This window comes from Muscardinus avellanarius (assembly GCF_963383645.1).
Source record: "Muscardinus avellanarius genome assembly, chromosome: 3".
Taxonomy (NCBI): domain Eukaryota; kingdom Metazoa; phylum Chordata; class Mammalia; order Rodentia; family Gliridae; genus Muscardinus; species Muscardinus avellanarius.
In genome coordinates this window covers 120585009-120598429 of record NC_137788.1, presented here as the reverse complement: position 1 = coordinate 120598429, position 13421 = coordinate 120585009, and the positions used below count along the sequence as shown (strand labels likewise).

The window sequence follows — 13421 nt, the reverse complement described above, 5'->3', positions numbered from 1 at the left end:
AGGTGGCACATGCTAGTAATCCCAGTACTTGGGAGACTGAGACTGGACGATCAGGGTTCGCAGTCAGCCTCGGCTACTTAGTGAGACCCTCCACGACTTAGTGAGACCCTGTTTCAAAATAAAGAATAAAAAAAATTAGGGCTAGAGGTGTAGCTCAGAGGTAGAATGCCCCTGGGTTCAATCCCAGCATCACAAAAAAATAAAAATAAAAAAATAAAGAATAGGAGCCAGGTATGGTGGTGCATGGTTATAACCCCAGCATTTGGGAGGCTGAGACAGGAGGATCACATGTCACAGACAACCTCAGCTACTTGATGAGGCTCTTTGCAACTCAGTGAAACTCTGTTTCAAAATAAAGAATAAAAAATAGGGCTGGCGGTGTTGCTCAGAGGTAGAATGCCCCTGGGTTCCATCCCCAGTCTTGCAAAAATAAATAAAAGAATAAAAAATAAAGCTGGGAGTGTAGCTCAGAGGTAGAATGCTCCTGAGTTTAATGTTAGTATTATGGAAAAATTAAAAAGTCCTGAAGAAACCTACTTTTTGGCTACTCTTATTAGGGGGTCATTAGAATATCCTTCTATATTACATCATCACAGCTGGGCATGGTGGCACACGCTTGTAATCCCCGCGCTTGGGTGGCTGAGACAGGAGGATTGTGCAGGTTCAAAGCCAGCCTCAGCTACTTAGTGAGGCTCTCAGCAACCTTGTGAGACCCTGTTTCCAAATAGAGTATAAAAAAGGTCTAGTAGTATAGCCCGGAGGTAGAAAGCCCCTGGGTTCCACCCCCAGTACCACAAAAAAATAAATAAATATCATCATAACAAATGCCTTTGTAGCACCTGGTAAAGAACTAAACTAGATAACAATATTTACTGATAAGGATGACACTTTCTTAGGTCAAAGAAGGTGATATAATAGGGAAATAGGAGAAGAGAAGACTATTGATTGGTCCCTTTGAGTAGATCCTCAGAGGTAAGCAATACACTGGCAATCCTTAACTAGATTGCTCTGTTACCTGGATTTGGAAGATGCCTTAGTCTTCATAAAACACATAAGAACCGTTCTAGTCTCATCTCATCAATACTAAAATCACATTATGCATAGGATTTCTCTCTTTCATGTAATGAAGAGTTTAGTACTATTCCCTGACCTGGGTCTAATGGAGAAGCGGGAGGTGGTGGTATGTGGGGATGAACATTCCTTTATATTCCTCAACACAGCGCTTTGCGCTTTCCTACCCAATCATCACAGTAACTCCATTAGTCTCGGTATCACATTGTCTCTCAATGGGACAGTCAAGTGAGGTAGGAGCTCTGTGAAGTTTAAGTGCTTCTTCTATCATCTGATGACCAAAAAGTATACAATGTCATTTTATTCAATCACAGATAAACTTGAAACCCAAGGGCATTAGACCAGGTAATCAAAATCTCTTAATTTGCTGGGTGTGGTTCGCAGACAGTCTCAGCTACTACTTAGTGCAGCCCTTTGCAACTCAGTGAGACCTCTTTAAAAATAAATAAATAAATAAAAAGTAGGGCTGGGGGCATACCTCAGAGGCAGAATGCCCCTGGGTTTCATCCCCAGTACCACAAAAAAATCTCTTAATTCAAAATACAACTTTTGTGAAAATATCAATGCCAATACCATATCATATACAGGGAAGAGGAAGGAGTGGGGAGGGAGCTAAGCAAAGCTCACCAAGTGCTGTGTGTATGTAGCCCCATTACTCTACGCTACATTGTGATGTAAGACTACAATGCACAAATACAAAATTTTTTTAATCTGGCTGGACACGGTGGCACATGCCTGTAATCCCCATACTTAAGAGGCTGAGACAGGAGGATTGCAGGTTAGTGAAACCCTCTTCAAATCTGTATCTTCTAAATAACAAGACATAATCTTCCCATTGCCTTGAAATTTGGAATTTATTCATGTTGCCTGCTTCTAATTATTTACTATGAGAGTCAAGAAATAACAACAGGGTTAAAAATAAACTGACTGCTTTCGCCCTATAGTCCTAAAGAGAATTATAATCTCCCATAGACTTGTGCTTATATAAATGTAGAAATTAATAATACTTTTGTCCTAACATGGAGTCTTACTTTTAAAACCCCTAGTAACTCCACGTGTAAAGAAATAGCACCTTCTAAATCATCCAGGAGGTGCAGGTAGTAAAGAAAAACAGTTTCTGTCACAAAATAGTCCATTTCTGAACCCTCTTAAATCACAAGTAAACTTGAATTTTTAGTTTAGTCTTGAAGAACAAGACAAATTTTTCTTGAGTTATCTTGTTTGGAGGTTTTAGAGTACACAAAGCACAATGTAAAAACATTTTACAATTTCAAAACATCTCTTCTTATACCTAAATGATCAGATTAGAGCCACCAATAACCACTATCAAGAGCTTTTTATAGAATATGATGTTGTAAAGTGAAGCTTATGAAACAATTTAGTATTCACTGTTCAGCATGGTCTCCTCTCCCAAATATCCCATTCCCTTGAACATGAGTTGTCAACTAAATTACAAATAAAAAGTACTATAGCCAAAAAAAAAAAAAAAAACCCTCTTCAACCTAGCGAAACTCTGTTTTCAATAAGAAATAAAATCGAACTGTAAAAGGCCTTTGGGTTCAATCCCCAGTAACACACACACACACACACACACACACACACACACACACACACACAAAATCCAAGTTTAGGATTGGGAATGTAGCTCATCAGTACAGCACTTTTAGTACTCACTAAATTGTATTATTTTCACTGTAAATAGAAAAACACTTTGATTAAGAGAAATTCCTCTAAGGGCATGATGGCACATGCTTGTAATCCCAGCATTTGGGAGGCTAAGACAGGAGGATCATGGTTAATGAACAGCTTCAGCTGCTTAGTGAGGCCCCTTGCAACTCAGTGAGACCCTGTTTCAAAGTAAAAAAGAATAAAAAATAGGGCTGGGGGTGTAACTCGAAGGTAGAATGCCCCTGGGTTCCATCCCTAGTACCACCAAAAAAAAAAAAAAAAGAAAAAAGAAATTCCTAAAGTACTTTTCCCTTGGCATAAAGATTCTTCTTTGAAGTCCAACAGGTAACAGTGCCACTGAATCCATTTTCATGTTTAAATACCCTGTATGATTTCTCATTTCCTAATTTCTTCTTCTTCTACTAGTTCTTCTGCTGCTGTTTTTGTTTGTTTGACTGTTTGTTTTTGTTTGTTTGTTTTGTGGTACTGGGGAATTAAGCCCAGGGCCATTCTAGTTCTCAGCTATACCCTAGCCCTATTTTTTATTCTTTCTTTTGAAACAGGGTCTCACTACGTTGTGGAGGGCCTCACTAAGTAGCTGAGACTGGCTGCGAACCTGAGATCCTCCTGTCTCAGCCTCTAAAGTACTGGGATTACAAGCCTGCACCACCACACCCTGCTTCTAGTATCTTTTCTCAACAAACGTTTTGTCCTATTATCTGGGAGAATACACACCAAAGGATCCACAAAGCTAAGATTGATAGATCAGGATGAGCAGTAAAGAGTGCTATTTCACCAAATATAATTCCTTCAGCCTACTTTTGCCTTAACCTACATAAAACTAAGCATACTTTAGTCTCTCTCAGAAGTTATAAAATACACTATTTCTCTTCATATGAACAGTAAAGTTAGCTGGGACCATGAATCCTTTATAGTAAAAGGATAACAATAAAATCTATAAACAAAAACCCAGGGGTAGTTTTTTTTTTTCTTTTCATTACTAGGGATTGAATACAGAGGCATTCTACTTCCAGCCACACCCCAGCCTCATTTTTTATTCTCTATTTTGAAACAGGGTCTCACTAAGTGGTTGAGGGGCTAAGTGGCTGAGGCTAGCCGCAAACCTATGATCCTCTTGTTCAGGCCTCTCAAGTATTAGGATTATAAGCATGCACCACCACGCCTGGCCAGGGGTAGTTTAAAGACTGATCATTGGGTAAGCTATTGCTGTTGCCTGTATATGCACTTCTAATTGTACGAGGAAGTACTATATCCTGGATTAGGGAAGGGGAAGAAATAACAGAAGAGTTTTAAAACCTTACAACCTAGTCCCACTGAACACACTATGGCTCTGCTATGTGGCAAATAAATCAGCAACAGATGAAATGGCTCTGAAGCAATATTTCCCACTTAGCAAGTAAATACCCAGTAACAGCTCATTAAAAACTGATGTAGGCCGGGCGTGGTGGTGCACGCTTGTAATCCCTGCGCTTGGGAGGCAGAGACAGGAGGATCCTGCGCAGGTTGGAAGCCAACTGCGCTAGCTTAAGAGACCCTGTTTCCAAAAATAAAAAATAGGTCTGGTAGTGTAGCCCGGAGGTAGAAGGGCTTCCAGGAACCCCAGTACCACCAAAAAAAAAAAAAACCTGAGGTAGAAGCTGGGTGCAGTGGTGCCCACTTGTAATCCCAGCATTCAGGAAGCTGAGACTGGAGGATCACAGTTTGTGGACAGCCTCAGGTATTTAGTGAGGCCCTCTACAACTTAGTGAGACCCTGTCCAAAATAAAGAATAAAAAACAGGGCAGGGGGTGTACCTTGGAGGTCGAATGCCCCTGGGTTCCATCCCCAGACCCTAAAAAAAAAAAAAAAAAAAAACTTACGTCGAGCTGGAGACAGTATACAGTAAAAGAGTGATAGAGAACTCGCCTAGTATGTGAGGCCATGGGTTTGACTCCCCAGCACTGAAACAAAAATAAAAAGTTGATGATTGTCTTCACAGGTGCTAGTTCCTAACAGCCAACTATTACAAGAGTTGGTACCCTCTAGAGATGCAAATTCAGTCAAGACCAAAGGGGAAAATAAAACTCCCTGATGAGTTGAGTCTGGGTAACAGGTTTCCCATAACACTCATCCAGTTGAAAAAAACTGTACATAGCTGGGCATGGCGGCGCACGCTTGTAATCCCCGCGCTTGAGAGGCGGACACAGGAGGATCGCGCTGGCTTAAAAGACCCTGTTTCCAAATAAAAATATAAAATAGGTCTGGGAGTGTAGCCCGGAGGTAGAAGGGCTTCCAGGAACCCCAGTACCACAAAAAAAAAAGAAAGAAAAAAATGTACATGCCTACTGTATGCTGTGTATTTATATTAAGAAAACACCAAGTTTACACTAAAAAAATTATAAAAAGCCAGGCATGGTGATGCACACCTATATAATCCCAGTACGAAGGAGGCTGAGACAGGATGAGCAAAACTTCAAGACCAGTCTCAGCAACTTTTGAGACTCTCATAGCAACCTAGTGAGACCCTATTTCAAAACAAGAAAATAATAGGGCTGGAGGTATAGCTTGGAGATATAATGCCTCTGGGTTCCATCCCCAGTACTTAAAAAAAATATATATATATATAGCTTTTTGTTTTGTTTTGTTTTTTGGTGGTACTGGGAATGGAACCCTTCTACCTCCAGGCTACACTCCCAGACCTATTTTATATTTGGAAACAGGGTCTCTTAAGCCAGCGAGGTTGGCTTCGAACCTGCGCAAGATCCTCCTGTCTCTGCCTCCCAAGCATGGGGATTACAAGTGTGCACCACCACGCCCTTCTATAAAAAGCTTTTTGAAGCCGGGCATGGTGGTGCACACTTGTAATCCAGCATTTGGGAGGCTGAGACAGGAGGATCACGTTTTGTGGACAGCCTCAGCTACTTAGTGAGGCCCTTTGCAAGTCAGTGAGACTCTGTTCCAAAATAAAGAATAAAAAATAGGGCTGAAGGTATAGCTCGGAGGTAGAATGCCCCTGGGTTCTATCACCAGTACTACAAAAAGAAAAAAAAAAGTGATAAATTTATCAGATTACCAATGTTCAAGCTGGTTTCTCAGTAGTGGAGATAGATTTAAACTAAACAAGACTTTGACCTGGTCATTCTCATAACCAACATTTTCAAGATGGGATTAATGATATAGTAATGACAATAAGAAGCTGGGTGTGCTGGTACACGACTGTCATCACAGTACTTGGGAAGCTAAAACAGGAGAATCGCAGATTCTAGACAAACATTCAGTAATTTATGGAGATCCTGGATTAAAATAAAAAAATTAAAAAAGCCTAAGAGTGTAGCTAAGATGTATAGCATCCTGAATTCAATCCCTAGTACCACAAACATAACACACACACACACACACACACACACACACACACACAGGCCATGACACAAGGTGAAACTCACTGACACATATACAAACTGAAACTAGAACTCTGAACTTTTCTTAAAGACACAAAACAATGTTTACTACTGCACATCATGGTAACTACAGTTAATATGTATTTAAAATTGCTAAGCCGGGCAAGGTGGCACACGCTTGTAATCCCAGCATTCGGGAGGCTGAGACAGGAGGATCGCAGTTCACAGACAGCCTCGGCTACTTAGTGAGGCCCTCTGCAACTTACTGAGACCCTGTTTCAAAATAAAGAATAAAAAATAGGGCAGGGGGTGTAGCTCGGAGGTAGAATGCCCCTGGGTTCCATCCTCAGTACCGTAAAAAAAAATAATAATAATTTAAAAATTGCTAAAATAATAAAATTTAAATGTTCTTACTAGAAAAAAAGTAAGTATATGAGGGAATGTGTATGTTACATAGTTTGACTTAGCCACTCCACAATGTATATATGTACCAAACATCACACTGATCCTCATAAATATATATAATTTTACTCCACTTAAAAATAAGCAGGCTGAGCTGGGCGGTGGCACACGCTTATAATCCCAGCATTTGGGAGGCTGAGACTGGAGGATCACAGTTCACTGACAACCTCAGCTACTTAGTGAGGCCCTCTGCAACTCAGTGAGACTGTTTCAAAATAAAGAATAAAAAATAGGGCTGGGGATATAGCTCAGAGGTTCCATCCCCAGTACCGAAGGCGGGGGTGGGGGTGGGGGGGGCAGGCTGAGCCAGGTATGGTGGTATACACTTGGGAGGTTGAGACAAGAGGATCACAGGTTCAAGGACAGCCTCAGTAAGTAGTGAGACTCTTGTTAACATAGCAAGACTCTGTTTTAAAATCAAAATATAAAATAGGGATAGGGGTGTAGCTTGGAGGTAGAATGCCCCTGAGTTCAATCCTTAGTAACACACACACACACAAAACCAGACAGGCTGAGACAGGAGGATAGCAGGTTCGAGGACAGCTTCAAAAATTTAGTGAGGCCCTCTGCAACCTAGTGAAACCCTGTTTCCAAATAAGAAATAAAATCAATCTGGGGGTATAGCTCAGAGGTAGAATGTCTCTGGATTCAATTCCCTGTAGCACAAAATATAGTTTTCTAAATATTTTTCCCTTCATCCTCAACCCCTCTACCTTTTAATCCCTCAAAGTCTTAGGTATTATCAATCTGAATTCTACCTATCCCTCAAAACTCAATTTAAATCCCATCTTCTCTGTCATACTTTCCCCACTAGCACCAATGTGATCATGTTCCCACTCTGAAATCAAAAGCACATTTTATCCATCCTAGTTCACTTTATTGTCAGGCACTAAATAATGCTTCAGACAGTAACTGGCTGCATATGGACTAGAGGGCCTTTCCCCAAGACTGGATTGCCTAGTGACATTGTAGCTATCTTAGTTCATATAAACAGACTCTGATATTCAGGAAGAATAAAATTGCCCAGAAATGCATTTCTCAGAACTTATCCTTGCCCTTAAGAAAAGTATGACTTGGCCCGGCCTGGTGGCCCACACCTGTAATCCCAATACTTGGGAGGCTGAGACAGGAAGATCACAGTTTCAAGGATAGCCTCAGCAATTTAGTAAGGCTCTCATCAACTTAGTGAAACCCTGTTTCAAAATAAAATATAAAAATAGGGCTGGAGGTGTAGGCCCGAGGTAGAACGCCCCTGGGTTCTATCCCCAGTACCACGCACACACACAAAAGAATGACTTTTTCCATGTTTGTTACTTTTTCCGTATTTGTATTCTTTTCAAAAAAATCTTGAGGAGGGGAGGTACTTACAAGCAAGAATCACATATTTCTCCATATCACTTGGAAGACATCCAGAAAAGAACTTTGTATGCATGTAGGAAGCACTTGGTTGTAGTCATTAGTGACAGGCCTCAGTTTATAAATCAGGCATAAGCCAGGCACAGTAGCACAAGCCTGTTATTCCCACAGTACTTGGGAAGCTGAGAAAGGAGGATCACAGGTTCAAGGCCAATCTCTACAATTTAAGGAGACCTTCAGCAACCTAGTGAGACTCTGTTTCAGAATAAAAAGGGAAAAGGGCTGGGGATCTTGGAATAAAATCGCCCTGGGTTCAATCCCTAGTACCACACAAAAATAAATAAGTAAAAAAAATATAAGTCAGGAGCCAGGATGGTGGCACACGCTTATAATCCCAACATTTGGGAGGCTGAGACAGGAAGATCGTGGTTTATGGACAGCCTCAGATACTTAGTGAGGCCCTTTGCAACTCAGTGAGACCCTGTTTCAAAATAAAGAATAAAAAATATGGCTAAACATGTAGCTCGGAGGTAGAATACCCCTGGGTTCCATCCCCAGTACTAAAAAAAAAAAAAAAAAAAAAAGTACGTGTGAGCTGGGAGCGGTGGCGCACGCTTGTAATCCGAGCATTCGGGAGGCTGAGACTTGAGGATCACGGTTCGCGGACAGCCTCAGCTACTTAGTGAGGCCCTCTGCAACTCAGTGAGACCCGGTTTCAAAATAAAGAATAAAAAATAGGGCAGGAGGTGTAGCTCGGAGGTCGAATGCCCCTGGGTTCCACCCCCAAACCTGCAAAAAAAAAAAAAAAAAAAGTGTGTGTGTGTGTGTGTGTGTGTGTGTGTGTGTGTGTGTATGTATATATCAGGCATGGCAGATAACAAATTAGACTAAAAAAGATCAAGAACTTCTCTAAGCATCTAACTGAAAATTAGTAAAAATCAGGCATGGTGCACATGCTTGTAATTCCAGTACTTGGAAGGTTGAGACAGGAGGATCATAGGTTCAAAGCCAGCCTCAGCAACTTAGCAAGGCCCTCCAAAACTTAGGATATCTTCCACAATTTAGTGGAACCCTGTCTCAAAAAATAAAATAAAATAAAATAAAATAAAATAAGGGTGAGGGTGTAGCTCAGAAGTAGAATGCCTCTGGGTTCTATCCCGAGTACCCCCCCCCCAAAAAAAAGGAAGAAAAGAAAATACATTAGTAAAAATGATGTAACATTGGGTGTGGTGGTGCACGCTTGCAATCCCAGCATTTGGGAGGCTGAGACAGGAGCATCTTGGACAGCCTCAGCTACTAGTGAGGGCCTTTGCAACTCAATGAGACCCTGTTCCAAAATAAAGAATAAAAAATAGGGCTGGGGGGGTGTAGCTAGGAGTTAGAATGCCCTTGGGTTCCATCCCCAGTAACCCCCCCCAAAAAAGGCCTTTCAAATTATCCCTTTGAAATGAAGATTTGAGGTGACAAGATAGAAATTGAAACTGTCTTCTCACTCTGAAATGCAAATAAGTAAACAGCAACTTACAGATCTAAAGAACTAAGGCCACAATATGCAAAAGTTATAACATTCAATGACATGTCACTGGCCACAAACACGCTGGCCAAATTCCAGACTTCTCTCTATGGTGAGAGAGTTCTGGAGGTTCTGAGGTTTACTGGAAAAAAACAAAGCACCTGCTTTCTCTAACACTAAAATATGGCAGAAAACACATAAACACACAGAACCAGGTAGCACTAGCCATCACCATGATTATGAAATTGGGGGTAAGACAAATACAAAAAAAAAAAAAATGCTTTAAAAGCCCGAAAAAATGAAGCACAACTTTTAGGTGTGAAAACGCTAAAATATTCTTTAGCTGCTCGACCCCATTTGTGTTTCTAAGAAAAATACACACAATTTTTTTTTTTTTTTTTTTTTTTTTGGTGGTACTGGGGTTCCTGGAAGCCCTTCTACCTCCGGGCTACACTCCCAGACCTATTTTTTACATTTTTATTTGGAAACAGGCTCTCCTAAGCCAGCACGTGCAGCTGGCTTCGAACCTGCGCGATCCTCCTGTCTCTGCCTCCCAAGCGCAGGGATTACAAGCGTGCGCCACCACGCCCGGCTACACACAATATTTTAACAGGCTTTCTCTATCTGAGCCGCTATAGATATAAGGATGAACTGTTATGTAGTCAACCTGTCTTAAAACTGAAATTAGACACTTCTAAGGGAAAAAAATCATAAGCAATTATATATAAAGACAGCTGGCCAAAGGCAAGATTAATATCTACCCTGGTGGGTCTCTCCAAAGTAGCTAAAACCCAACCAAAAGCAGCTTCTGGGTTTGGCGTGCTGGCACTGGCCAGCATGCTGCAGAAGCGCTTTCTCCGGAAAACCGTGGCGCTACCTCTCTTTTGGCTGACAGTCTGGCAGAAACTGGTGAAACCAATTTCATGTCAGAGGAAGCAGCCCCAACACTGTGCCCTGGATCTTGGCCATAAGTGAACCGAGAGAATAGAATGGGGAAGGGGCGGGCGAGGACGGAGGCACTAAAGCCCATTGGCAGGATGACATCCAAAATCAACTAAGTTGAAACAGCCTGTCCTGCCTGCTTCCTAGAGCGGAGCGGTCTGCAAGTCACTAGCACACTGTTTTCACTTTCACAAGAACGCTGGGCGCCAGTGCAGAGCAAACCTCCCCGGTTCCCTCCAACCTCTCTCCGCTCCTTCCCCCGGAGACAACCGCAGAGCGACCATCCTCGGCGACCCGCCGCCCGGCCTCGCGGAGCTGCGGAGGGGGTGGACCCGGAGAAAACGTGGGAAAGGGTGTCGAGGAAGGAGGAGCGCCGGCTGTGGGAGCGCTGGGGGGGAGGTCACCGTGGAAAGAAGACAAGGTGAAGAGGAGTACGAGGAAATTAAAGGGCGAGTTGTCAGAACTCGCTGAGGAAGACGGAAAGACGGAGGGGCGGGTCAGGAGGCGAGGGCCGGGGCCGGGGTCCCGCGGCCGAGCGCGGCAGCAGGTGCGGGGCCCGCCGGGGCGCGGGGAGTGCGGGCCCGGGGGCCGGGGTCTGCGGCGCCCGAGGCGGAGGCCCGGGCTCTTACCGGTAGTTTGGGGCTGACCTCGCCCTTGCAAAAGTGACAGAAGAACCGGTGCGCGGCTACCGCGGCGCCCGCGTCCGCGCCGGCCGCCGAAGCCTCCGCCATTTTTCTCTCTGCCGCCGCTGTCCGAGAGGGCAGCCGGCCGGTCCCTCGCCAGGCCGCTACCTCCCCGGCTGCGGCCGCCGCCCGCCGCTCCAGAGTCCGCGCTGGTCACGTGAGCCCGCCGGCCCAGCCCCGCGGCGGCGCGGACGGCGACCCGGCGGCCCGCCTACCAGCCCCAGACAGGCGCAGGCAGGGGAGTCGGCCACCGCCGCCCGCCCGCCCGCCCGCCGGCAACTCAAACAGCCCTCGCCGGTCCTCCGAGCCCAGCGAGAGGAGAGCTAGAGCGTCGCCGGAAGCCACCGAGGCGGGGCGCTAGAGCGGCCCCTGGCGGCCGGCCACTTCCGGGGGCGGCACTTCCGGGGGCGGGCCGTGGGCTTCCCCGGTGCTCTGCTGTCGTATCCTCCGCGGGGGCTCTGGCCCCGAGGCCGCTGGAAAACGCGGTCTAAAAGAGGCGGCCCTGGAGACCAGTTCTGGAACCGGAACGTGCGTGTAGACAGTGAAGAGCCAGGAGACAAGTATGGGGTCTGGGGGTGGGGGTCTCCAAAAACATGTGGCTAGGCGAAGGAGTCTCTCTGGTTATACCCAGGACCGGGAAACAGTCTTCAATGCTAAGGAACTAGGAGAAATAAATGAACAACCTTTGCCACAACAGCTTGTAATAAGGGATGTAATCATATAATCAGCTACATCCGTTTCTGTTTATGTCTTTCTCAAGGAATTGAAAAAAAATTTTTTGGGGCTTGGGAACTCAGGGTATCGAGCCCAGGGGCACTCTACCTCCGACCTACACCCCCCCCCAGCCCTTTTTTACATTTAATTTGAAACAGGGTCACGCAAGGTTGATGTGAGCCTCACCAGTTGCAGAGGCTGACCTCGAACCTGTGATTCTCCTGTCTTCAGCCTCCCAAGTACTGGGATAACCTGGTGTGCCACCATGCCCGGATCTATTTTCTGTTTTATTTGGAACCAAGGTCTCGCTAAATTGCTGAGAGCCTAAGTTGCCGAGATTGGCTTCGAACCTGTGATTCTCCTGTCTCAGACTCTCGAGTACTCTGATTACAGTCGTGCGCCACCACACTCCGTCAAGGAGTAAAAATTTAAGAAATAAAAAAATAGGGCTGGGGGTGTCGCTCGGAGGTAGAATACCCCTGGGTTCCATCCCCTTACCGCAAGAAGGAAAGGAAGGAAGAGAAAGACTGCTCTGCGAACAACAAACCTGCATCAGTTTGAAGCACCCTGTGGAGAAGCTCTTCTCTACACAATTTTTTTTTTAAACTGGGGATGGAACCCAGAGCATTCTACCTCCGAGCCTCCCAGCCCTATTTTTCTTTTTCTTTTTTTTTTTTTTTTTTTTTTTTTTTTTTTTTGTGGTACTGGGGTTCCTGGCAACCATTTTACCTCTGGGCTACACTCCCAGACACCTATTTTTTATATTTTTATTTGGAAACAGGGTCTCTTAAGCCAGCACAGCTGGCTTTGAACCTGCATGATCCTCCTGTCTCTGCCTCCCAAGCGCGGGGATTACAAGCGTTCCACTACACCCGGCCTCCTATTTTTCTTTATTTTGAAACAGGGTCTCACTTAGCTGAGGCTGTCCTCGAACTGCGATCCTCCTGTTTCAGCTTCCCAAATGCTGGAATTACAAGCATGCGCCACCACACTCGACCACCACACTCGACTCTCATTTGTATTTTTAAACTGTTCCTTTATGGGTTGGAAATGAAACTACCTGTTCACTCCCACTGAACTGTCAACAATGACCTTAATTCTCGAAGAGCTTAAGATCTGTGACAGGGAGCAAAATCACCTACACCCAATCTTTAAAGAAAAATGAGATCATAGATAAGCCCATAAAGATAAAAACTGATTTGTGGGCTTCCAGTCTTTTTCCCCCTATACATATGTATTTTTTTATTTTTTTCTGCAGTAACTTAATTTTAATATACATTTTTCTTTGCAATTTGCTTCTATTACAATTCATTACATTTTTCTGCAAATATGTATTGCACTGAATCATTTTAAATGTTAGCATAGATAGATATACAATCTAGATATATAGATATACAATATAGATACACAATAATTTATTATAACATTAAGTTGTTTCAGTATGTCAGTAGTATAAGGAGTACTAGTGACTACTTTTTATTATTTCCTTGGAACAGAGTATATAAAACGAAATTGTTAGGTCGGAAATATGCCAGATTTTAAGGCTTTTTATATGTACTGTCAAATTTCCCTCCAGAAAAAAATACATGAATTTGTGCTCTTGTTTTTTCCAAG

At 43.8% G+C, this 13421-nt stretch overlaps 1 protein-coding gene across 1 annotated transcript in view; it reads right to left on the bottom strand.

Moving 5' to 3' along the window:
• RNF115 (ring finger protein 115) overlaps positions 1-11141 on the bottom strand; it is a gene marked incomplete at both ends in the record, with an annotated part of 79897 nt that extends 68756 nt beyond the window's left edge. The window contains one exon of the mRNA XM_080693202.1: positions 11040-11141. Within this exon, the coding sequence (XP_080549328.1) occupies positions 11040-11141 (102 nt within the window). The remainder of the gene's footprint in view (positions 1-11039) is intronic.
• Between the last annotated feature and the right edge of the window lie 2280 nt (positions 11142-13421).